The 24,790-nt window shown below is 60.8% G+C and overlaps 1 protein-coding gene across 1 annotated transcript in view; it reads left to right on the top strand.

Moving 5' to 3' along the window:
• The first annotated feature begins 8,521 nt into the window (after window positions 1–8,521).
• Window positions 8,522–24,790, top strand: part of Phldb1 (pleckstrin homology like domain family B member 1) — a 34,927-nt gene continuing 18,658 nt past the window's right edge. Inside the window, 9 exon segments of the mRNA XM_048343943.1 lie at window positions 8,522–9,210; window positions 10,092–10,215; window positions 11,035–11,081; window positions 11,083–11,206; window positions 18,989–19,114; window positions 20,637–21,079; window positions 21,081–21,110; window positions 21,112–21,993; window positions 24,321–24,602. Coding sequence (XP_048199900.1) covers window positions 9,151–9,210; window positions 10,092–10,215; window positions 11,035–11,081; window positions 11,083–11,206; window positions 18,989–19,114; window positions 20,637–21,079; window positions 21,081–21,110; window positions 21,112–21,993; window positions 24,321–24,602 — 2,118 coding nt within the window. The 5' untranslated portion in view covers window positions 8,522–9,150.

Genomic DNA, 24,790 nt, shown 5'->3' on the forward strand with positions numbered 1-24,790 from the left:
GAAAAGATCTACAGCCAGGCACCAGTGGCTCATGCCTGTGATCCTAACTACTCAGGAGACTGAAATCTAAGGATGGAGGATTGAAGCCAGCCGGGGCAGGGAAGTCTGTGAGACCCTTAACCTCCAAGTAACCACCTGAAAACCAGAAGTGATGATGTGGCTGAAAGTGTTAGAGTGCTAGCCTGGAGCAAAAACACTCAGGTACAGCACCCAGGCCCTGAGTTCAAGAACTATGACGGACTGACAAAAAATATGAAAAAAACTTTTTGTTGCTGCACTCACTAGCTGTGAACCTTGTCATCTCTGGCAGAAACTTTGCCCTCTGTCTAAAGTTGTAGGATCTGAGAAATACCAGGACTTGTACAGAAAAGCCTTTGATTAAAGTTCCCATCTGCGGGGGCTGGGGATATAGCCTAGTGGCAAGAGTGCCTGCCTCGGATACACGAGGCCCTAGGTTCGATTCCCCAGCACCACATATACAGAAAACAGCCAGAAGCGGCGCTGTGGCTCAAGTGGCAGAGTGCTAGCCTTGAGCGGGAAGAAGCCAGGGACAGTGCTCAGGCCCTGAGTCCAAGGCCCAGGACTGGCCAAAAAAAAAAAGTTCCCATCTGTGGGGCTGGGGATATGGCCTAGTGGCAAGAGTGCTTGCCTTGTATACACGAGGCCCTGGGTTCGATTCCCCAGCACCACATATACAGAAAACGGCCAGAAGTGGCGCTGTGGCTCAAGTGGCAGAGTGCTAGCCTTGAGCAAAAAGAAGCCAAGGACAGTGCTCAGGCCCTGAGTCCAAGGCCCAGGACTGGCCAAAAATAAAAAAATTAAAAAAAGTTCCCATCTGGAGTTGGGTGCTGGTGGCTTAAGCCTGTGGCTACTCAGGAAACTGAGATCTGAGGATCATAGTTCCAAACAGAAAAATACGAGGGATTCTTGTCTCCAATTACAGAAAAAGCTAGAAGTAGAGCTATGGCTCATGTGGTAGACTGATAGCCAAAAGGAGCTCAGGGACAAAGCCCAGCCCCAGATTTCAAACCCCAAGACAGGCTAAATAAATAAATAAATAAATAAAAGTTCCCATCTGAAGAAGATAGGAGAAAAATGGAAGGCCTCATCCTCAATAGTGAAATAGCTAGAAGCCGTAACTGTTAACAAAAATCACTACAGTAGTTACAGTAGTTACAACATGGATGTTAAAAAGTAGTAGTTTCTTAGTTTCTTGTTATGTAAGCTTAAGAAGCATCTCAGAGAATTCCAGTTCAAAACCAGCCTGGGCAGAAAAGTCCATGAGACTCGTATCTCCAGTTAACCACCAAAAGGTCAGAAGTAGAAGTGTGGCTCAATAGGTAGAGCTACCAAAAAAAGTATCCTGGTCTTGAGTTCAAGTCCCAGTACCAGTGCTTACGTGCACGCACGCACACACACACACACACACAGGCAACTCGATTGCACATCTGTCGATTGACTAAGACATCTGTCTTAGCACAGACATCCCTATCTTTCTTTCCTTCTCTTACCCTCTCTAGTAAATATATTTGCAGCTCCAGAGTTTCTTTAAAGCCCCGGGTCCTTTAGTTGGTCGCTATGTACTGCTATTATTATTGGCTACAAAGACAGCATCGATGTAAGTTGCCTCATTTCTTACCCCAGGGAGTCTGTGATTGATATTAGGCAAGACTTTAGAAAAAGGCTATTTCCCTCACACAAACAAAATAAGGCAAAGAGCTTTTAGAAGATTGGACCGTTCCTCCAAACCCCATGCAAGAGGGAAAGTATTTTGCTCTGCAGCTCATGGGACTGGGGCTAAATGGTTAGTCCCTAAGAGCACTAATCCAATTCTCCAAAGCTTCCCTAGGTGTTAATCAGGTAAATTAACAACCATTACATAGGCTGTTTGGGGAAGAAAAAGAAATTGTTACAAACCCAAGGCAATGAAACAGGGATGGTTGGCTTACACCTGTAATTCCAGCTACTGAAGAGGCGAAGATCTGAGAAGGCAGAAAAAGTCTTGGAGTTCAAGTCCCAGTATGAGAGAAAGAGAGAGAGAGAGAGAAAGAGAGAGAGAGAGAGAGAGAGAGAGAGAGAGACAAAGAGAGAGAGACAAAGAGAGAGATCTCCAAGGCAGTGAGGGAAATGGAAACGGGTCTTGTTTGCTATTCTGTTTTTCATATGACTATTTGGTGTAGGGATTGGCTTCAGGGCTTCATGCTAACCAACACCCTGCACTCTACACTGAGACGCCCTGAGCCCTGAAGCCTCTGCTTTTCAGCAGCACGGACAAACAGGTCCACAGAGCTAGGCTTCCATCCTACCCAAGTTTCCCACTCAGCTTGGATATGTTAGATTTGGGTAGAAGTGTGGATTGTGCTATCTTTTTTTTTTTTTTTTAACAAGCTGAGAAAAGAGCAGCTGCTGCTTCTCTGTGACTGCTGAGGCAAAGCCTGAGCTTTCTCCCAAGTTGAATAAGTGAGGAATTTCTTGGACTCTTCATTGCCACCACACCTATACCCAAGATGCCTGGGTTCAGGAACCAGAGAGGTCAGAAAGGGATAGCTTTCTGGGGGAGGGTGTGAGCACCATTCACCTCTTCCTGGGGCCCGAGGGAGAACAATTTGAGGGACAAACTGGGAATTGTGGCAAGGCCAAGGCCGGGGGAGTGTGAAAATCCACTCCCAGGGCTTGAAAAAAACCACTGTTCTTTCCACACCCAGCCTTTGCCCTCTCCCCTCGCTTCCATTTCGGAAAGTCTGAAGCAGGCCTGGAAAGCTGTTTTCTGCTTTCTTCTCCCTTCCTCCCCCTCTCCTGAGCTCCCAGCTGTGTCGACCTCTTGCGTAACTGGAAGAGAGCACTGAGTTTTTCTGATGGGCTCCAGATGTGGAGAGGGATGAGGGTGGAGGGTGGGGGCAGTAGGTCTTCAGTCCCCTGAGTGCTCTAACTGTGGGAACACAGAAGGAGACGGGAGACATTGCAGAGAGCCTTGATCATGGGGTCAGCGGGTCCCAGGGTTGGGAGAACAGTGGGGAGCGAGGTGCTGTTTCAACCCCCTGCCTGCCAGCATGGTCGGCCTCCGTGGCCGGCTTGAGTATTGCCTGACATTCCTCCTGACCAAGTCAGCAAAGAAGGGGGTGGGGGGGGAAGGACTGAGAGAGAAGGAAGTGAAAAGTCTGTGGAACCCCGATCTGAGCCTCTGTTTTCAAATGCTAGGTCTTGGCATATGGAACACAAGAGTTTTGTCTCTTTTCTTTCTTCTTATTTTTTTTCCTTTAGCACACCAGAATAGCCTGGGAAAAAAAAATTTTACTGTTGTGATCTGCCTTGTGAAGGTTGACCAGAAGTTAAAATGCTTTCATGAGTCTCAAGCAGAAAGAAGAGAGGAAGAACACACACACACACACACACACACACACACACAGTCTGTCCCGGTCCTAGGGCTGTCTTGGGCCCACAGCATACACTGGAGCCCAAATGTCCCCGCTCCATGAGCTACAGGCAGGTAGCAGCCAAGGGCACCCTGGCTCCTCCCCCTGAGCTCCCCACCAGCCCAGTCACCAGCTCTGAGGGGCCCCCTGCTAGAGCTAAGCCCTGTCAATGAGTGACTGACTGGATTCCTACAGTTCACCCTCCTGCTGTTTCTGGGTTGGGAAGAGAAGGCATTTAAAGCACTGGATCAGAACTGGATTTGCCTGCCCCAAAGAAGCACCCACCCCAGCTGGAATGTAGGCCAGACTTCAGGGCTTTCTGCTTTCTCCTTCGGTGAGAGTCTCTGCTGTCCCTCTAGTGGAGGTGAGAGAGGTTCATCTGCCTGAGTTCAGCTCCCCGGGGCCCCCTGGCCAGTCTCCTGGGGCAGGAGCTGGCTTCGCCGGGCAAGGATCCTCTGTCAGCCCTGGATTTCCTGGTGGTGGAGGGAGGGCGACCTCCACCAGGCTCCTGGGCACTTGGTGAACCCGCTTTTCTTTTTAGGAACCTCCACCCCGCAGAGACACCCAGTGCAGCGTGGCCTGCTGGAGGGGAGGGGGCCCCCAGTGGAATCCAGCAGGTCTGTGGGGGGGGCGGGGAGGATGCGATGCTGAGGCCCCCGGGGTTCCTCGCGCTGGATGAGGAGGGTGGCCGAGGGCAGATCCGGAGAGGGAAGGGAGGCGGTCGAGGTCGGGGCGGGCCCTCGGAGCCCAGCGGTGGCGGCCGCGGAGCGCCCAGCTGCGGAGACGAACAAAGCGGGCGCTGTGCGGGCGCCGTGGGTGGGGTGGGGTGGGGGGGGGGCCCGCGGTGGGAGAGGGTGGGTGGGGGACCTTGGGCTCCGGCCCCACGAGGGCGTCTTCCTTGGCTGGCCAGGCCGACGGACGGACCGGGCTGGAGGCGGGGACTCGTGGAGGGGGGCGGGACGGGCCCAGCCCTCCTCCTACCCGGCGGGCGCGCGGGCGGGCGCCCCGGGGAAGGGGAAAGCGGCGGCGTCCTCCCGAGCCCGAGGACCCGCGTCCCCGCCGCCGGCCTGCCAGGTAAGCGTGGCCCGGCCCGCCCCGCCCGCCCGCGGGCCCCGGGCTCGCGACCGCGCACGGGGCGGCCCTGCCGGCGGCCGGCCGATCCGCCCCGGGCCAGGGCGCGCGGGGTGGGCGCCCGTGGGGAGGGGGGAGCGGCCACCCAGGTGCGGGCCCGCGGGGCTCCGGGGCGCCTGCCCCCCTCTCCGGGGAGCCGCGGGCTGTCGCCCGCACCTCCGCCCGAGGGGGCCCTGGCGTCCCCTCCGCCCCCCTCCCTCCCGGGACGGGCGCCCTCCCGCGGCACCCACGGCCCCGCGGCCACCTCGACGGCCCGAGGGACGCTCGCGGGGGCTCGGGCGGGGGCGTCGCGGTCTCCAGACCTCGCCCGCCCCGCCAACGGCGGCGCCGGGGCGGGGGATCCCGGGCCCGCCTCCTGGACGGGAAGCAGAGCCCGGCGCCCGGACGCCGGCGCCCGGAGGGAAGGGATCGGGCACGTCTAGGGGTCCCCCCCCCCCCGCCCGGGCTCTCCTCCCAGACCCCACGCCCGCCGTCGGGGTGCGGGAGGCGGCCCGGGGCATCGCGGAGGGGCGGGCGGAGTCCCCCCGCCGGCTCCCGGGACGGGGCAGCGCGGGTGGGCGGCGGGCGGGGCGGGGCGGGGCGCGGGTGGCCGGCGCCCCGGACGCTTCCGCCCCGGCGGGGGACTCCGGGCGGCGGGGCGGAGCTGCATTCTGGGCCCGTTAGCTCAGCGGTCCCGGAGGCTCCGGGCTGACTCACCCCCCCCCCCCCCCCCGCTCCCCGCCGCCGCCGCCGGCAGACACGCGGGGCTCCCGCCCCGCCGGGCGTCGCTCGACGCCGCACGCGCCGCCCCACGCCCCCCCCCCCGTGTCGCACGCCCTCGCCCCGTGCGGCCCCCGCCCGGACCTCCCGCCCCCCCCGCCGGCCCGCGCCGCCCCACGCGCGCGCGGCTCCCGCTCGCACCTGCAGCTCGGCCCGGGCGCCGGGTCCCGCACCGCGGCCCGCCCGCCCGCACGCACGCACGCGCTTCCGGCAGCTGCGGGGTGGGGCGCGGGGCCGCCCCTTCCCCGGCCGCGCAAACAAGCGGCTCCTTCTCCCCGGCCCCGCCGGAGAAAGAAAGGCCGCTTGTCCCGCCGTCCGGGCGGCCAACACTGCGGCCTTGTCCTGCCCGGCGGCCGGGGGGGGGGGGGCGGCGGGGGCTCCGCGCGCGGAACCCCGCGGGGCCTGCACCCCCCCCCGGGCCCTGCCCCCCCCGGGCCCTGCCCCCGGAGCCCCGGCCGCCCGCCTCGCCTCGCCCCTCTCCCTCGGTGCTCCCGGCGCGCGCCCGGCGGCGGGGTCCCCTCCCCACGCGGGACCCGCTCCTCCCGCGCTCGCCCTTCCCGTCCCCGCTCCCGGGGGTCCTCATCCCCAGGGGCTCGCCCTCCCCGAGGCCCCCTGGGCTCTCGGGCCTCGCCCTGCCCGGGCGTCCGCCCCCCTCCCCCCCCCCCGCAGGCTCCCGGCCTCAGTTTCCTTCCCGTGCTGACTCCTTCCTCCGGCCCCGCCGGGAGGGCGGATGTGCGCCGGGAAAGCCGGGGCGGCCCAGAGGATCCCAGCTCGGCCCTGCGGGTCCCCCTCCCGCCCCCCCCCCCCGACGCCGACATGCGACGCCCGGGGCGAGGCCTCGGCTGGCCCCCCCGGGTCCCAGGTGGAGGGCGGGCCGGGGCGCCCCCGCAGGCCTGGGGGGGACGCGGCCCCGCGGGGGGATCGGGCCTTTCGCCCCGGGGCTGGCTTGGGGTTTTCCTCGCCGGGTCCGGCTGGGGGCCGGGGGTCGCCTTCGCTGCCTACCCGACGACGGCCCGAGGGGCTGGGGACGGCGTCCCCCCCCCCCCCGGGGCTCCGCACCCCCGCGCCCGCCCGGGGAGCCTCGGCCCGCTCTCCGGCCGCGGGGCGGGGCCTCGGAGGCCAGGGCGGGCGGGTGGAGGGCGGCGGCCCCGCTCCCCGCCGGGGCTGGGGCTGAGCAGAGGCCGCCCACCCCCGGGGCCGCGCGCGCCCTGGGTGGCGGGCAGCCCCCGCCGGGGGGCCGGGGGCGGGTCGGCCGGGTTGTCCTTTCGCTTTGCGGGGATTAGGTTTCCGAGCGGGGGCCACGGCCTCACACCCCCCCCCCCCAGCCGTCTATCCTCTCCCGTCTTCTCCCCGCACCTCTCTCCGCATCTCTCCCCGGCCTCTCCTCCTCCTCTTTCTTCTCCTCGAATCACCCTTACGCCTTATCTCCCCGTCTTGATCGCCACTCCGGTGCAAAGACGTGACCCAAACCCAGGGTGACAGGTGAAGGACACTCCGAGCCCCAGACAGAAGTCCCCAACGCCACCCGGCACCGGCAGGGTGCTTTGCGCGCCACGGGAAGACACTGGCTGCACTCCCCGCATCCTTGCAACCACCGGCTTATGGAGGCCTAACTCGGAGGCCATCGAGGCCACCTCATTTAAGTGTGCAGCGTGCAGAGCTGGGCAGCCATCGCAGCCGCCCAGAATTTAATTCTAGACTATTTCCGCCACACACATTCCCCCCCCCCCCCAGATATCTTGTGTCTAGAGTGGGTCCCCATTCCCGCCCCGCCCAGGCAAACACTGAGTCAGCCAATTAAAATTAGTAGCATTATTATAATAATTTTATTGGAGCTAGACTTGACAATGAGAGAAATAGCTTGTCGAAAATATTACAGCTAATAAATAATAATTACAGCTAATAAATAGAATTCAGGGGCCCGCCATATCCCAAACGCTTTCTACTAATGGGAGCTACCTTTCCTTCACCATTATTACGATTTTTTTTTCTTTCCCACACTTTTTATATAAACTCCCCAATCCCAACCCACTCTCTTGTCTCTTTCTCCTTTAGAAAAGGCTGAGGGGTCTCCCTGAGTCTTAAGGAAACAGTATAACAACCCTCCCTGGAAACTTTTTTTTTTTTTGGTGCCTGTTCCTTTTTTTTGGGGGGGGGGGGGGCTGCCAGGGGCATTTGTGCTCAAGGGCCACTTGAGCACAGCTCCACTTCCAGCCTTTTGCTGGTTAATTGGGGATAAGAGTGTCATGGATTTTCTTGCCTGAGCTGGCTTTGAACTTTGATCCTCAGATGTCAGCCTCCTGAGTAGCTAGGATTAGAGGTGTGAGCCACAGTCGCCTGTTCTCCCTGGGATTTCTTCAGTCTGACAGGGTTCCTGGGAGTTGCCAGGCCAGCTTGGGGTTTGGTATGGGTTAAGGGCCTTTCCCCTTTTCTCTTCCCAGGCGGTCTTGGGTTGGGTCCCAAGTACTATTCCGGCTTCTCTTCCTCCAGCTTGGGTGGAAATGGTGACGGAGATGATGCAGCCAGTCCCCTGCCCGGAAGGGTGGAAGCAGGGAGGGTAAATTTAGTAATTCCAGGGCTGAGGCCTTGGGGATCCACTGCCAGAGTCAGACACCCCTTGGAATGCTGGCTCCTGCCACAACTTCCTCCGCAGGTCACTTGATGGGCAGCTGGAAGAGAAAGTGGAGGGAAGCCTGCCTTCCTTGGATTTACCTCCTTAGCCCTCAGCAACTCCCAGAACATTCCAGCAGTCAGTGGGGTGTTTCTCACCTCCACAAGGCCTGGGAGAGCCGAGGGGACACACATGAGCACACAAAGTTCTTCCCTTACATTTCTTGCATTCAAAGAAAATGGGAGCAGGGAACAAGGAATGAGAGCGTGGTAGGTGGCTAGGGGAGAGGGTCAGGTTGTGACTTTAGGGTCTAATCTCATCCCTGGCTCTAAGGGCCCAAGCTTCCTCCACCAACACCAAGCCAGGGGAGAACTCAAGAATCCGATGGCAGTCACCACTGAGATTGTCCCCCTGATTTTTTTGTTGTTTGTTTTTATTGTTGGTCGTGGGGCTTGAACTCCGGGCAGGCCTGGGCACTGTCCCTGAGCTCTTTTGCTCAAAACTAGCCCTCTACCACCTAAGCCACAGCTCTACTTCTGGCTTTCTGGTGGCTAATTGGAGATAAGAATCATAGACTTTTCTGCCCAGGCTGGCTTTGAACATGATCCTCAGATCTCAGCCTCCTGAGTAGCTAAGAGTAGAGGCCTGAGCCACCACCACCAGTCTGTTTTGTGTCTGATTGTGTTGGATTGCTTTGTGGGGAAGAAAAAGTAATAAGAGAAGGCAGGAAGAGCTGATTTTTCCTCCATGTCTCCTTTAAGAAGGCATCCTGCTAACGCCCCTGGGGAAAGAGACAAAGGAGAAGAGAAGGACAGATTGGGAGGGGAAGCTCTGGCTAAACCCTGGGGGGGTTCTCTCTACCAGTGTTCTTAGAGGGGCTTGCCTGGAGTTTGTTCCCTCCATGAAAATCGGTTTCCCTCCCCCCCCCCCCCATTAAGACTCCGGCAAGCTGGCTGAGGAGGGTCTTCAACTACAACCTGGGGTTCTGGATAGCATAGAGCAGAAAGCACAGGTAGAAGCAAAGGTAGGGTTGCTTGTACGAGTGCCGGGACTGGCGTGGTGTGGTTGCCCTACTGTGGCAAGAGATGGGGGCGCCATCCCCCCGAGCTCCTGAGCTGCCTCTACTTTTCCTTGAATGATCGTGCTAAGACCCAGCGGCGCCCCCTCCTCCACCTGCTCTCCCCCCACCTCACCCGATATACATCGTGTCCCCAGGAGCCCTGGAGGCCTGGCACCATGAACACCCTCGGCAGAAGCCAGGGAAGCCCTGGATGCAAGGCCCAGGCTGTCGTGCAGGTGAGTGGGGCCGGGGCCCTGGGGTGAGGTGCTGCTGGGGATGGATTCAGTTCTTCCACCCTGGGGTGCCAGCCCAAGGAGGGGAGCAGCCAGCTCCTCTCTGCCCAGTCCTAGTCCTCAGCCTAGGAATAGATGAGGCTTAATTTGAATCAAGCTAATTGATTCAGCCAGAAACTCTCCTTTGAGAGTCAGAAAGTGGTTTACAGACTATCCTGCTGGCATCTCTCTCCTGGATCCATGCTTCCACCTTTATTTTATTTTATTTGTGCCAGTCCTGGGGCTTCAACTTAGGGCCTGGGTGCTGTCCTTAAGCTTTTGCGCTCAAGGCTAGCGCTCTACCACTTGAGCCACAGCGCCACTTCTGGCCGTTTTCTATATATGTGGTGCTGAGGAATCAAACCCAGAGCTTCATGTATGCGAGGCAAGCACTCTACCCACTAGGCCATATTCCCAGCCCCCCTCCCACCACTCTTACAGTTAGTTTATCAAGGACAGGCTGCGCACCCTGGATAGAGACGGTCGAATAGGTAGTCCTCTACTGCAAGGAGCCAGACTGGCCCTCCTGGATGGCACCCCCCCTTCTCTACCGTACCCCTCCTCCCTGCCCAGTGCTTCTGCTACCTCTCTTCTCTCTCCGTGTTTCTGTTTTACTAGACAAAAGGGGCACTTGAGCCATGACTTGAGATAATTCCAGCGGGGCGCGTTAGTGGCCTAGATTCAGATCTAATTACAATTTAGTGGAATAATGCTCTGGCTAAGATTTTTGTGCTAAGCCTTTCAGCCCCGTCAGTACCCTTTGGAGAGGGACAAGGGCTGAGAGGGTGCTGGCCCAGTCTCTGAAGATGCTCATCCCTCCCTGCTCCCCTCCCCCCCCCCTGCAGAAAGGACCCCTGGATCTGATTGAGACGGGCAAAGGGCTGAAAGTGCAGACAGACAAACCCCATCTGGTGAGCTTGGGCAGCGGGAGACTGAGCACGGCCATCACCCTGCTGCCGCTGGAGGAAGGTAAGGGGGACACGCACGCCGCGCCCCCCCCCCAGCCCCACGCGTTCCCGTCCCCCAAGGCGAGGCCTCCTCGGCCAGTGGGGGGGCCCCTCTTGCAGTACCCGCGCACACCTTCTCTGCCTCCCTGGCTGCCTGTCTCCTCCAGCGTCTAATCTGGCTCCAGGACCGGGATTAAAGATCAATTTAGAAGCCAGGAGGGGGAGTGCAGAGACAAACAGGCGAGCGCATGGCTCTTAGGGGACCTGTGTGGCCGAGAAGAGAGGGGCCCCCGCCTGGAGGACCATGCCTGGCGTGGCGTGGGGTGACTGGACCGGCCCCCAAGAAGGGAGAGATGGGAGCAGAGCGGGAGCGCCATCTCCCCAGAGGAGAGCGAGCCTGGCACGGCTTCTGCCCGCCCCTCTGCCCCCCCTCCTGTCCCGGCTGCACCTGTTGCCTGGGTGACACTCACATTCCCCACATTCTCCAGATACCAGTCCCAGGGTCTCTGCCAGCTGCACCCCAGGGAGAGGGAGGAAGAGGAGGGAGGGAGGGGTTATCAGTGGCCCAAGAGAAAAAGAAGAGAGGTTGATTTAGAAGAAAAGAGGGGGCGTATCCAGCAAGGGGGATAAAGAGCCCAAGGAAAGGTAGCTGGGAGACCGATGGCGGGCTGAGAAAAGAGACCCCCCTCTTTCTCTTCAGTGAGTCTGGTGGTGGTGGCCAGGTGGGGGGCAGGCAGAGCCCCGGAGGTGGAGGTGGACGTTGGTTCTCTGTGGTCCTGGCTCTGGAGTTGTCCTCTCAGGCTGGAGGACCCTTCCGACGCCCTGTGCCTCTCGTCTCTAGGGCGGACAGTGATTGGCTCTGCAGCCCGGGATATCTCACTACAGGGCCCCCGGCCTGGCTCCAGAGCACTGTTACATCGAGAACGTGCGGGGCACCCTCACCCTCTACCCTTGTGGCAACGTGTGCACTATTGACGGTCTTCCTGCCAGGCAGCCTACCCGGCTGACTCAGGGTAAGATTCTGTACTCCCCCCAACACACACACACACACACACACTAAGGGGGAGTCACTGTTTCAAAGCCTGTACATGTTGGGTATGGGGGAAGCCGGTGGCGGTTGCCATAGTAACCCTCCGAGTGGCCACACTCAGGTGCTTCTGGATAGAAGCTCATCTCGGAAATCTCCAGCTCCCAGTTTGTCCGCCATCTGTGTTTCCTCTCTCTGCCGTCCTCACCCTTCTCCCCCTTCTCCCCACACCTCAGGGGAAGAAGCAGGTCTCATCCCTGCTGGCAGAGGACCTGGGAGCCGTAGAGCCGTAGTTGGGGGGCGGGGGGGGATTCACGGGGTTCCAGGATGCCCAGAGGGAGGTGTTTGCAGAGGCTGTGGAGGGGATGGGCACGGGCAGACTCTCTGCTGCCGAGATTGGAGGGACATGTCGCTCTCTGCTGCAAAACTGCGGGCAGTAGCTTTGGGGGTCATGAATATGGCTGCCATTCTGTTTCCTAAAGCATCAGGGCGTTTTGTTATGAAGGGAGGCCTTGTTGTGAAAGAGCCGCTGATTACTATGGTTACCGGGCAGGTAAAGGATAGACAGGCCAGGTGTGTTCCCCTGGAAACGGGTCCAGGCACCAGCTCGTGCAGCGAATGGTCATCCTGTCAGGGGCTGGAGGTGGGCGTGGCCTGGCGGCAGGAGCTTGGCTCTGAGCAGGAAGGCTGAAGGTGTCATTGTTTTCTGGAGGCTCACTGGCTCTGTGTGTGTGTGTGTGTGTGTGTGTGTGTGTGTGTGTGTGTGTGTTCCTCTTACTGAGTGAATGCCACTCACTCCATTGTCCCCCAAATCCTTCTCACGTCCCTTACAGTCTTTGCTGTTCTTTCGGTGCTAGTCTGGGGCTTGAACTCAGGGCCTGGTCCTTGTCCCTGAGCTGCTTTTACTCAAGGCTAATGCTCAATCAACCATTTGAGCCACAGCTCCACTTCCGTCTTTTGTTTTTTGCCAGTCCTGGGGCTTGAACTCAGGGCCTAAGGCACTGTCCCTGGCTTCTTTTTTTTTTGCTCAAGGCTAGCACTCTGCCACTTGAGCCACAGCACCACTTCCAGCTTTTTCTATATATGTGGTGCCGAGGAATCGAACCCAGGGCTTCATGTATACAAGGCGAGCACTCTACCACTAGGACATATTCCCAGCCCCTCCACTTCTGTCTTTTTTGGTAGTTTGGTGGAGATAAGATTCTCACAGACTTTTCCTGTCTGGGCTGGCTTTGAACCATGACCCTCAGATTTCAGCCTTCTGAGTAGCTAGGACTGGAGGTGTGAGCCACCGGTGCCCAGCCCCTTCGACTCTTTCAACGCCATGTCCTTCACAGCTGGCCTAGGAGCCGGCAGGCCTTACTCTTTCCTCCTGGCCTTCGGGGAGAGATGGAATGTGGGTGCCAGCTAGAGAAAGGCAGGTCAGCCGACAGCAGCAGGCGAGCCCTGCCTTCTCTGGGGTCTCCCGGTCTCTGAGGGGATGCAAGGCCCCTTGCAGCAGGGGCTTTGGCCGCAACGCCATGCGTTCCCTGGAAGCCTCAGAGAGCACGGTGCTTGCAGGTGGGGACACAGAGCAGCAAAGAGAGAGGCTGGGCAAAGTTCAGAGGTGGCCCGGCCTGTACTCCCGGGCTTCCAGGGGTAAGGGCACCTCGCCCTGAGTGTTGTGTGCACCGTTCAGGAACCAGTGACATTTATATCTCTCTTGTCCATCTTCCCATCACTTAGCTCCCTGAGGGAGGGCTGAGGCCACCGTGAAATTCTTAATTACTTCCTGTGGCCCCAGTTAACCCCCCCCTTCCCCAGCCAGAAGCCCACCCTGCCAAGTAGGTACCCTCCCACTCTTTCCTGACCCTAAACTCCCTTTGCCCCCCGCCCTGCCCCCCCGGCCTTCTTGTCTGGGCTGGCCTGTCTCCCAAGCTTGGCAGCCTGTGGAGGGGTAGGCAGAGGCACAAAGGAATGGGTGTTCTCCTCCCTGCCCGCCCCCTCCCAGGCTCCCGGAGCTGAGGGTTTCCTTGTCTCCTCTCTGGAGCAAGGCACCGAGCCCGGCCCTGCCTGGCCTCCCTCCGGACATTCTTGGGAGTACGTTTCCTTGGAAACTGGGTGCTCAGGGTGCGTGTGCTATCTCTGTGCATCTGTGAAGCTGGAGTGTGTTTATGTCCGATGTTTTTGCGATTCGGGGCTTGTGTATCTCGCTGCTTATTCGTGTCTGATGTTTATGGGGGTCAGCACGTTCAAATGGCGGGTGGTGGTGGTGAACCCCGGCCTGATGGCACCAGAATGTCTGCGTGTGTGCTGTGGCGTGTGTACAAGAGCTCACTGGCTATGTGCCTACCTGTGGGCACGTGTGCAAAAGGACCGCTTCGGGCTGGGGGGTCTAGCTCAGTGGCACGGCGCTGGTTGCCCAGTGTGCACAAGGCCCTGGATTTGATCTCCAGCACAGAAAAAAAAGAAGAAGGAAAAAAAAGACCATTTTTCTTACTCTCCTTATCTGCCCTTACTGAGGGGGATCCTCTTCTTTGTAAAATCAAAAATGAAGAGGGATATCTGGGGAATTACAGGAGCCTGCTCCGGCTGGCCCAGAGGCATCATTCTGGGCACTGTGCCCAGCTGTTGGCAGCTTGGAGAGACACGCTTCATGACAAGCAGAGATGGCAGTGACAGGGCTCTTCTAGCAGGAAAATGCCCAGGCCAGGGAGGGGGGAAGGCTGGCAGAGAGCAGATGCCAGCCTCTCGCCTGGAGCTACGGGAGCACAGAGTGTGGGAGACCTTGGTCTGCCCCATGCCAGGGCTTCCTGGCACGTTCCCTGCTCCCTTCTCTACGGAGCCAGGAGGGAGCTGGGAATATGACAAAAAAAAAAATGGGGTGGTGTCTCAATCTGGGGTCTAAGCTGCCCCGCCCTGGACCACAGCGCCAAACTACATGAAAGATCTGGAAGGGAAGTAAGTAGAGGAGGTCCTCAACAGCCACAGAGCTCAGGGAGCAGGCTGTCTAGACAGTAGGTCCCCGTCCACTCCTACCCTGTCTCCCAAGTGCCATCACTGCCAAAGCTCCTCCCGGTGGGCAGGGCCTTGGTGTGGGGCCGGCGGGAGCGGTGCAAGCTCCTCTCTCTGGGATACAGGACATCAGGCCTCTTCTCCCAGCCAGGGATCAGTTAGCCCTTCTGTGCCCTGGGAGGGAAGCCTGCAAGCGTCCTGTGGTGACGGATAACGATCTCCATTGCTAAAAGCTCAAAGGAAGTAGTGAGGGGCTGAAGCCTCCCTCATTCCCGCTTCCTGGTAGCTAGACTTCCAGTCCTCTCTCTGTCTTTCTCTCTCTGTCTGGGTCTGCCCAGCTGGCCATCACAGTTTCACACCGGTGAATCACGCTTCCTGAGGACTGTTTTGATTTTTAAAGCCTCCCCTCATTTTACATTTGGCCTTATTTGGTTCTTCCGTTTTCCTCCAGCAGGGCAGTAAGTTTCCTGCCTGTGTGATGGAGTGTATATACTGAGGCAATGGGTAGGGCACTGTTGGAAAATTTCCCTCTTTATTTCTCTTCAAGAGGGTGACTTTTGATTTATTTTTATTTCTTGTGCCCGTACTGGGGCTTAAACTCAGGGCCTCATGCTTACTCTCCATTGTCTTTTTCACTTAAAGCTGTCTGTTCTACCACTTGAGCCACAGCTCCACTCCCAGCTTTTTGGTGGTTCATTGGAGATCAGAGTCTCATGAATTTTTTCTGCCTGGACTGGATTCAACGGAGACCCTCCGACCTCAGCCTCCCGAGTAGCTAGGATCACAGGCGAGAGTCGCCAGCCTCCAGCTAGGAGGCTGACTTCCTCAGTCTCTCCAGGGGCTGAGTGAAAGGCGGGTGAGTGTGTAACTAGCAGGAGGGGCTGTGGCAGCCCGTGCTGATGTGGGAGACAGAGCACGGGTGATGGTGTGCTTCAGGCTGTGTCCTCTGAACAAGCCTTGGTGAGAGACTGGCTCCAGCCATGTGTGTGGCTGAGCACACCTTGTGTGTGAGGGAGGACATGAGTGTAAGGTGTTGGTGTCCAGACCTTGGTCCTTGGGACCCCAGCTTGCGGGGAGGGGGCGGGGGGGGGGGGGATCAGAATCTCAGCCTGACGGTGGGAGAACAGGAGCCGCTGCCAAGCATCAGGAAGGATGCCTTCTGGCAAGGGGCCTTGGGTGGGACAGGCACTGCTGGAGGTTGAGGCTGGCTGGGGGGATGGTGTCCAGCTTGGGGCAGTGGGGGGGTGAGGTGGGGCAGTGGGAGCGGATGCATTTGTGGTGGAGACGGAGCCAGGCTCAGAACGGCTGCACTGGACACAGCACCGTCTTGGCCCCAGCTCCCAGCCCAGGGTGACCTTGTCACAGGGCAGGCCGTGGCCAGAGGGCAAACCGGGTACCCAGGCCGAGGGGGCTCCGCAGCTCCTCTCCTCCAGATCTCAGGCACGGAGCCATGGACCCTGGGCAGTCACCAAGGCCGCTCTCCTCATTCTGTGGCCAAGGGCATGTGACCAGCCAAGGTGACAGTGGTGGGGGGACCTCAGGCTTCAACCACCCGGAGGGGCTCGGGGTCTCCAAGCGGAAAGGCCCGGGATCCCCGGACACATGGAGGGGCTCGGGGTCTCCGTCACCTGGAGGGTCTCGGGGTCTCTGTCCACCCGGGGGGTCTCGGGGTCTCCATCCACCCGGAGGGTCTCGGGGTCTCTGTCCACCCGGGGGGCCTCGGGGTCCCTATCCACCCGGAGGGTCCCCGGAGTCTCGGGGTCCCCATCCACCCGGAGGGGCCCCGGGGTCGCCCCCCCCCCCCCCGGCCTCCGCGCTGACCGCGCACCTGCCCCCGGGCGCTCCCTCCCGGGATCCGCGGGCCCCATCCCCCTCCCAGCCCGGCTCCTGCGGTTCGGGGTCCCCGCGGCCGCGCCTCCCCGCCGCCCCGCCTCCGGCCCGCCCCGGCCCGCCCCGGCCGCTCGCCCGCCCCGGCTCCATCACTTCCTCTTCCCTCCTCCGCGCCTTTGTCCCTCCCTCCCGGGCTCCCCTTCCCCCGCCGCCGGTGCCCGGCCCGCCCCTCCCGGGCATTGGCGGCTGCCGGCTGCGAGGCTGCTCGCTCCGAGCCCGGAGCCGAGGTCGGCCCGCCCCGTCCGAGGCCCCGGGCGGGCCGGGGACCTGCGGGGGACCGCGGCGGGGGCCCCGGCTAGCGGGGCGCGCGATCCGGAGGTCCGCGTGCCGCGGTGAGTCCCCGGGCCGGGCGCGCGGGCCGGGGCGGGGGGGGTGGGGGGGGTGGGGTCGGGCTTGGGGCGGATCTGCACCCCCCCCTGCCGCCGCCCCCGGGGTGGGGGTCTCCTCCCATCCTCCCCGCACCCCGCCTTGCACGCGCGCGCGCGGGGGCCGGGGCTGCCGTGGGCATGCCTGCGGGCGGGGCCGCGCGTGGGGGCCGCGCGAGCTGCTCCCCGAGCCCCGGAGGAGACGCGGCGGCGTCCACCCGGTCCTCGGCCGCGCGTCCCTCCAGATGTGCGGCGCCCCCACCCACCTGCACGCCGCTGGGCCCCCCGGGCGGGCGGGGCGGGACCCGAACCGTGACGCCGGCTCGCTCTGCGTCCTGGAGGTTTGGAGAGAGCGGGCCGTGGGGGGTGCAGGGCAGGACTGGGGCAGAGAGGGGGCTTCGCCCAAGCCCTTCTCCCCCAAACATGCCAAGCCCCGGGGCCAGCAGGGGCCAGAGTTGGGGCGATGCCTGGGGCCCCTGAGTAGAAATAGAAAGTTAATTTGGGCAAGAGCTGGGCTGCCGTCTGTCCTGCCGCCCTCCTGCCCACTCTATTAATACAGCTCCCTGCCCTGCTGCTGGCATCGCTATTTATAGCTCAGGGCGGCCTGGCCACACCCCCTGCACGGGGGAGGGGCGGACGGAGGACCTGGGGCTCCGGGCTGGGCCGGAGGGGGTCCTGAGGTGCCCACAGTCTCATTGGGTGAGCCTGGCACTACTGGAGTGGAATCCACCCGGACTTCTCCCCCCCCACCTGGTGGCAGCCACTGCCCCCCACCCCACATAAACCTAGGGTTGAATGGGTCTGTCTAGCCCCTTCCAACTCATCATTAATTGGCTTGTTAAATGGCCTGGAGGAGGGGGGTGGGGGGGAGGAGGGCGGCCTGGCTTTTTCTGAAACAGCTGTGGTTGTAATTAGGTGGATGGCACGGTTGACTATTATTATTGCAGTTATGATGACTGTGGGATCGCAGCTTCTCTTGATTGGTGGCTTGGCAGGGAAGGTGTGCCCCCTCCTACCCGTCAGCTTTACAACTGTGGGGTGCTGCCGGCCTGGGAGGGCCCGTGGGTGTGTCAGAGAAGTGGGTGGCTGTGTTGTGTGTAGTTTTCTGCAGAGCCTTCTCGGCCTGCTAGTCCTCTCCCACCCCCACCTCGCAGCAATGCCCGGGGTCCTAGAGATGGGCCCCTGAGCCTCTCTGTAAGAGGGTCTGCCCAGAGTGCCCACGTGACCTGGGATGCCCCTTGGCCATGCAACTGACTGAGCTGTACTGTCTCAGCGTCCAGGAATGCAGACTTCCCTGCCAGCCTCAACCCAGACTGGCATGAAGTTTGGGGTGCCAAACAGCACCAGATTGGGTAGACAGGAGGCTGGGGCCAGGGGTGCGGGCAGATGGGAAGGGTGGGTGGCAGGGAGCTCTAGGGCTCGGGCTTCTCCCGGCACTGCATCTTCTGCACCTGGTGTGGCCAGGAGGCGGCAGGCATTCTGTCAGCCAGGTTTGGGCGCCTGTGGGCGCCCCTGCTGCTGTGCACGCTCCCCAGCCCCTGGCTACGTTTTCTGGCTCCCACACACCTGCCCTTCCATGCACTCACACTTCCTGGGCAGGACTGGGCTTGTGTCTATCACCTGGGAATGTGCTTGGCTGACGTCTCAGCCCAGTGGTGTCAGCCTGAGAGAGCAGAGAGTGGGGAGCAGGCTAGGACTCCCCAGACCCTCAGATGGGGGGTGGGATTCGTTAGCGCTTCTGACTGCTCCTGGTTTTCCCTTGTCCCAGCATCTCAGAGGGTGTGTGTGTGTGTGTGTGTGTGTGTGTGTGTGTGTGTGTGTGTGTGTGTGTGTGTCCTGGGAAGTTGCTGCCTCTCAAGCTAGCCCTCCTTCCCCCGAGTGATTAGACGGATTATAAGTCCGGGTTGGAGTTGTTCGTGTTCTCTGAAGATGTCTCTACTTATGAGAGATCATTTTTCTGATGAGAACACTAGACTCGGAAGGCAAGTGACTTCTCTGGAAGATCTCCCAGCTGGTAAGAAGAAGAAGGGTTAGGTGTGATGGCGTGTGCCTGTGATCTGAGGGTGATAAGCCTGAGGCAGGAGAATCAAGTTTGAGGCCAGCCTGGGTAACAGAGTCAGACCCTCTCCGAAACAGAATCAAGCCATGGTCGGGTACAACTATAGTCCTGGCTATGGGAGAGGCAAAGACATAAGGATCAAGGTTGAGGCCAGCCCTGTGCAAAATCTCGAGACCCTAACTGGAAAGTAACTAGAGCAAAAAAAAAAAAAAAAAACGACTGGAGTGGGGATGTGACTCAAGTGGTAGAGCACTACCCTAAGAAAGCCCAAGCTCCCCAGTTCAAACCCTCCTCCAAAAATAAATAAATAAAAAGAGGAGGTACTGGCCCACCAGTGCTCTTCCTGCTCTGTGCTCTGGAGCCCTGGAGGCCCTGGCCCAGGGTCCGGTGTGCCACTTGGGTAAGGCTGGGGGAGGCTCCCACGCCCCCTCCCCCTTCAGAGCCGCTGCTTTCTCGGCAGGCTGCATGTTGTGCCTGGGTCAGTCCACCTTCCTCCGCTTCAACCACCCAGCGGAAGCCAAGTGGATGAAGAGCATGATTCCGGCAGGGGGCCGGGCCCCCGGGCCCCCCTACAGCCCTGGCTCCGGTAGGTATCCAGTTGGGGCACGGGGCTGGGTTGCACAATTGTCCTTGCTCACCCCAGCCACCCGTGGTCTGGGCTTGCTGCCACCTGCCGTGGGCTCGCCGAGTAGGCCGGGCAGTGGGGCGGCTGGAAGAGGTCCAAAGCGGTGCTGTTGGCTACAAGTGGGGAACCTTGTCCCTCGAGGGCTAGAAGGTTCTGCCAGCCTGAGTGGACTTCCTGGAAGGTGCCATTCAGTGTCTGAGACCCTGGCCCTCTGCGTCACTCTTGAGGGTGATGGGATCGTTACGTTGAATCCCTGGTGAGCTCTGCTGGAGCCCGAGTGCCCGGGCTGGCCTCCTCAGGCCCTGCCCAACCCTCCGGCCAGGCCATGTCACCAGTGACTCAGAGGAGCAGCTGCAGTCTGTGTGTGAATTATTGATCCCCCAAGGAGAACTGGTGGCTGTTCTAAGAACCAACACAGGCTCCCTCAGCTCGCTGCTTTCAGAGGTGGGGTGCATGCAGATCAGGAGGCCAGCAACAGGTGCGCCGTGCAGTCCGGACATTCAGGTGCCAGTGGGATGATGGGCCAGGTGGACACCGGGGTCAGGTAAAGCTGGTGAGGGGGTCGTCAGCGGCCTCAAGGTGTGGTCTGGGGAATCTGACGATCGGTAGGTGTGGTCACTGGGCCGCTGGTATCCATGGCAACTCCCCTCTGTCCAACACAGTGGACATCATTTTGGACCCAAACTCAGTGTGGCAAAGGCTTTCTCTTCTCTCCCCTGCTCCAGAGGACCCGAAGCCCACATTCCCGGTCCACTCCCTAGCTAATTTCACCCTGCTCACCCACAGGCTGTCATTCTGCTGCCTGGACTACATGGGCAGTGCTGCCACGGACTCCAAACTCTTGGTGGGTTGACAAGGGCTGGGGCCACGCAAAGGCAGGCCCCAGCTGGCTTCCCAGGGATAATTGGAGGCTCGGAAGCGGCACCTCCTGGCTGTCCAGCCTGGCTTCCAGGAACCTGCCTTTAGCAGCAGCCCCTCCCCTATCCCCGATTGGACCTAAGGGTGCAGCACACCCCCTCCGCGCCCTGGAGGCTTTGTTCCCCTGGGCCCTGCCCACTGTAATGTCCTGTTAGATATAATGTCCCGTTAGACCAAGAGGCTCTGGAGCTTCTTGTCCTCTTCGCAGAATGCCCATCCCTGCCTTTTTTTTTTTTTTTAGAAAGGAATAGGAAGTTGGGGATATCAAGGCAAGAAAGAATATAGTGTTGGGGCAAGGAGACAACAGCCAAACTTAGATGATGTTGTTGTTGACTCCGTCCTGAGCCATTAAATAGCCGAGCCAGGAGGGCTCTAATACGTTCTTTACAGAAAGGAAAACTGTGGGCAGGGCTGGAGGCGTGGCTCAAGTGGTAGGGTGCCTGCCAAGCAAGCACACAGAATGCATAGGAGGCCCTAAGTTCAAACCTGGTACCTGATTTTAAAAAAACAACAACAAAAAGTTGAAGATGATCGCCCAAGGCCTCTTTGTGTTCTGGGTCGGCAGAATCGGAAAGCCTGGTGAACGGCAACCACGCGCCCCAGCCCGCCCCCCGGGGGCCCTCCGCCTGTGCCAGTGCCAGCCACAGCTCTCTGGTGAGTTCCATCGAGAAGGACCTGCAGGAAATCATGGACTCGCTGGTGCTAGAGGAGCCGGGGGCAGCCAGCAAGAAGCCCGCGGCAACCTCTCCCCTGTCCCCGGTGGCCAACGGCGGCGGCCGCTACCTGCTGTCACCCCCCACCAGCCCCGGCGCCATGTCCGTGGGCTCCAGCTATGAGAACACCTCGCCAGCCTTCTCTCCGCTCTCCTCCCCCGCCAGCAGCGGGAGCTGCGCCAGCCACTCGCCCGGCGGGCAGGACCCGGGGCCGCCCGTGCCCCCGCTCGTGCCAGCCCGCTCCTCCAGCTACCACGTGGCCCTGCAGCCCCCGCAGCCCCGCCCGGGGGGTGCCCCGCTCCTCGGACAGCCCCCGTCTGGGCAGGAAAGGGGGGTCACGAGCGGCCCCCCAGCCCCGGTCTCCGGGGTCTGCTGACGGACAGTCCCGCAGCCACGGTCTTGGCGGAGGCCCGGAGAGCCACGGAGAGCCCCCGGCTGGGCGGGCAGCTGCCCGTGGTAGCCATCAGCCTGAGCGAATACCCAGCTCCCCGCGGCCAACCCGCCAGCACTCCCGGAAGCCCCAAGTTCCAGGCCCCGGTCCCCGCGCCTCGCAGCAAGATCGCCGCCCTCCAGGACCGGCCTCCCAGCCCCTTCCGGGAGCCCCCGGGCGGCGGCGCGGAGCGGGGCCCGACCGCCAGCCCTTCTCGCGCGCTCGTGGGCCGGACCTTCTCCGACGGCTCGGCCCCCCGCACGCTGCAGCCCCCCGAGAGCCCCCGCCTCGGCCGGCGGGGTCTGGACAGCATGCGAGAACTGCCCCCCTTGAGCCCCTCGCTCTCTCGCCGAGCTCTCTCCCCCCTCCCTGCCCGGACCACCCCGGATGCCAAGCTAAGCAGGGAAGTGGCGGAGAGTCCACGGCCCCGGCGCTGGGCAGCCCATGGGGCTTCGCCCGAGGACTTCTCTCTGACTCTGGGGGCACGGGGCCGCAGGACACGGAGCCCCTCGCCCACCTTGGGGGAGTCCCTGGCACCCCTCAAGGGCAGCTTCAGTGGCAGGCTGAGTCCAGCCTACAGCCTGGGCTCCCTTCCTGGAGCTTCGCCCCGGCAGAGCCCCCGTGCCCAAAGGAAGCTCTCCAGCGGGGACTTGCGGGTGCCCGTCACTCGGGAGAGGAAGAACAGCATCACTGAGATCAGCGACAACGAGGACGACCTGCTGGAGTACCACCGGCGCCAGCGCCAGGAGCGGCTGCGGGAGCAGGAGATGGAGAGGCTGGTAAGCTGGGGCCAGGAGGCGGGGCCCGGCCAGGCGGGGGGCGCTCGCACAGATTCCTCCCTGTGACCCGTGTCTTAGGGTTCTGGGGGGCGCCGAAGCCCTTTCTTTCTTTCACACCTCAAAGGCTTTTATTCTCATTTCCTGTTAACTTTGCGTGTATTCTGTAACAGCGTGTGTTTTAACGTCGGAGTTAAGGTTCGCGTTATTTACCTGAGTACAGCGGAGCTCTAGGAAAAAACATGCGTGTGTGTGAGCCTGTGCAGCTCTCCCTTCGCAGAACAGATGGCGAGGAGGGAAAGACCGAGGCCGCCCAGGAGGAAAATGGATCTGTGTGTGTGTGTGTGTGTGTGTGTGTGTGTGTGACAGAGACACACACACAGAAAGAGAGAGCAAGAACGAGAATGTGAGCAAGTACACCTGCTCTCTTGGGGATGGAACCCAGCACCTTGCACATACTAGGCAAGCACTCTACCATTGAGCTAAATCCCTAGCCTTGGAAGTAAGAGTCACGTAGCAAGTTCTGGCAAAGCCGGAATCAGAACCTCTGTCTCCATCTTTGAAGCTTGCTCTTTCGAGAAGCTCCTGGTCCTCCGGTCTTGTTTCTCTTGGGTCTCTACAAACGAACAGGAGCTGCTCGCCTTGGCCCCGGTGTGGCTAGCAAGGAGGAGGGAAAGACCAGGGTGGCCAGCCCGTGTGTGTGTGTGTGTGTGTGTGTGTGTGTGTGTGTGTGTGTGTGTGTGTGTGTCTGTGTGCGTGGGGGTGGCTCTGGGCAGCTGTCTTGGAGATGGCATCTGAACTGGGTGGAGGCCAGGCCTCCCTCGCTGGTTCAGGACCTCTGGCTGATGTGTGCACGTGTGAGGCCACCCACAGGAGAACGGGTTCCACCCTCTTTCCCTTGCCAGCAGAAGCCTGGGACTCCTGGGGGCCTCAGCAGAGCTGAGGTTTAACTGGAGACCCTTTGGGCAGGGCTGCGTAGCCTGGGGTGTGCTGTGTTTCGAGGGAGGCAGTCTCCCCACTCTTCCTCAGTCACGTCTTTTTGTCGCTTTTTCCCCCCCGTGCTATCCCAGAATGCTTGGTCACCCCGGGGTCTTATCCTAAGAGGGGCGGTTCCCTGGGCCTGGCAGTACTGCGCCCAGTCTTCCCCAGCTGCCCTAGTTGGCCTCTTGGTCCCCACCCCCACTCCAGACACACCTCGCACCAGCCCCGACCTGCCCCACCTGCCACTTTAAGTCTTGGAGGCTGTCCGCCCCGTCCCTCCCACCTCAGCCGGGCTGCTTATCTGGGCTGGAGGGAGGGCGGAGGCAGGGGGCGCTGGCCCAGCCTCCCGGGTGCTGAGGCTCAGTTCCTGGATTTTTGTCATGAAACTGGGCAAGCAGCAGGAGGGAAGCTGGGTAAGTGTTGAGGGGGCAAACCCGGGCAGATTGGGTGGTGAGAGACACTTGAGGTTGTAGAGGGACCCCAGAGAGCCATGGGAGGCTCAGGGGCCAGGGCTAGGGCCGAATGAAGGTGCCGTGGGTGGACACAGAGGCTCAGACCAGGAACGTGGCTGCCGTCCGTGTGTCCTTCACCCCTAGGCCCCTGGGAGGTGACTTTCTGGGTGTGGGGGATATAAGTCAGGGGGCTAAGTGGCCTGGTCCACGGAGCGCTCCCCTGGGCCTGAGCATTCGCAGACTTGGCAGCAGCCCGTCCTGCTTGCTGCCTGAGAGTGAGTGCCTTGGAGCCGCGGGTGGGACAGGAGGACGTGTTCCAGGTCCGCTCTTCTCCGTGTGCGTCTGGGCCGCGTGTCAGACGTGGGCCTGTGTGTCTCCTTTCCAGCCCTGTCTGTCTGCAGGTGCCCATCTAGCCGTTTGCAGACTGTGTTTATCCTTCCGAGTGTGCATTTGTGCGTGTCGGGGCTGGTGCCCGTTAATACCAGCGTGCCTGCCGGTGCCCGTGGAGTGTCTGGCTGCCGGTGGCTGTGTGGCAGTGCCCGCGTGTCGTGGTGCCCTGTACCCGTGTCAGCACACGCACCCGGGTTGACCTGTGTCTCGTCGTGGTCTTTTAGTCTGCCTACTTGCGTGTGTCCTTGTGTGCATGAGGAAGCCCATCCTGAGCTCCAATGAGAAGGGAAAGAACTCAGGAAGGTGGGAGGGCTGGCCACGTGGACGGGTGGCACACGGCGTGATTGTGTCTCCTTCCCACTCGTGGGGCAGTCAGTCGTCTCTGTCTCCCACAGATCTTGGGGTGGGGGGGCCTCTCCTGACTTGATACCGAGCTTCTACCCTGGTGACTGGTACAGGCCGGCCCCCTCCTCTCCCTCATGCCCTGCTCTGCTCCCCCTCCTCCAGGAACGCCAGCGTCTAGAGACCATCTTGAACCTGTGTGCTGAGTACAGCCGGGCTGACGGGGGTCCTGAGGCCGGGGAGCTGCCCAGCATTGGAGAGGCTACCGCAGCCTTGGCGCTGGCAGGCCGGAGGCCCTCACGAGGCCTGGCAGGGGCCATTGTAGCCTCTGGGCGGAGTGCTGAGGAGCCCGGAGGTGCTGCCCAGCGCCTGTGGGAGAGTCTGGAGCGCTCGGATGAGGAGAACCTCAAAGAGGAGTGCAGCAGCACCGAGAGCACCCAGCAGGAGGTGGGGGGGGGCACCAGGGGCCAGTGTTGGGGAGGTCATGGACGGATCACGGTTGGGAAAGAAAACACCTGAGAGTGGAAGTGTGGAAAGGAGGCAGCGAGGAGGAGAAGGGAGGTGTGGATGGCTTTCCCAGGCTGTAAATGCTTTATGACCTGCCTTTCCTGGGCCCCACCCAGGACTGGCACTCT

The sequence above is a fragment of the Perognathus longimembris genome, chromosome 3 (assembly GCF_023159225.1).
Source record: "Perognathus longimembris pacificus isolate PPM17 chromosome 3, ASM2315922v1, whole genome shotgun sequence".
NCBI classification, from domain to species: Eukaryota; Metazoa; Chordata; class Mammalia; order Rodentia; family Heteromyidae; genus Perognathus; species Perognathus longimembris.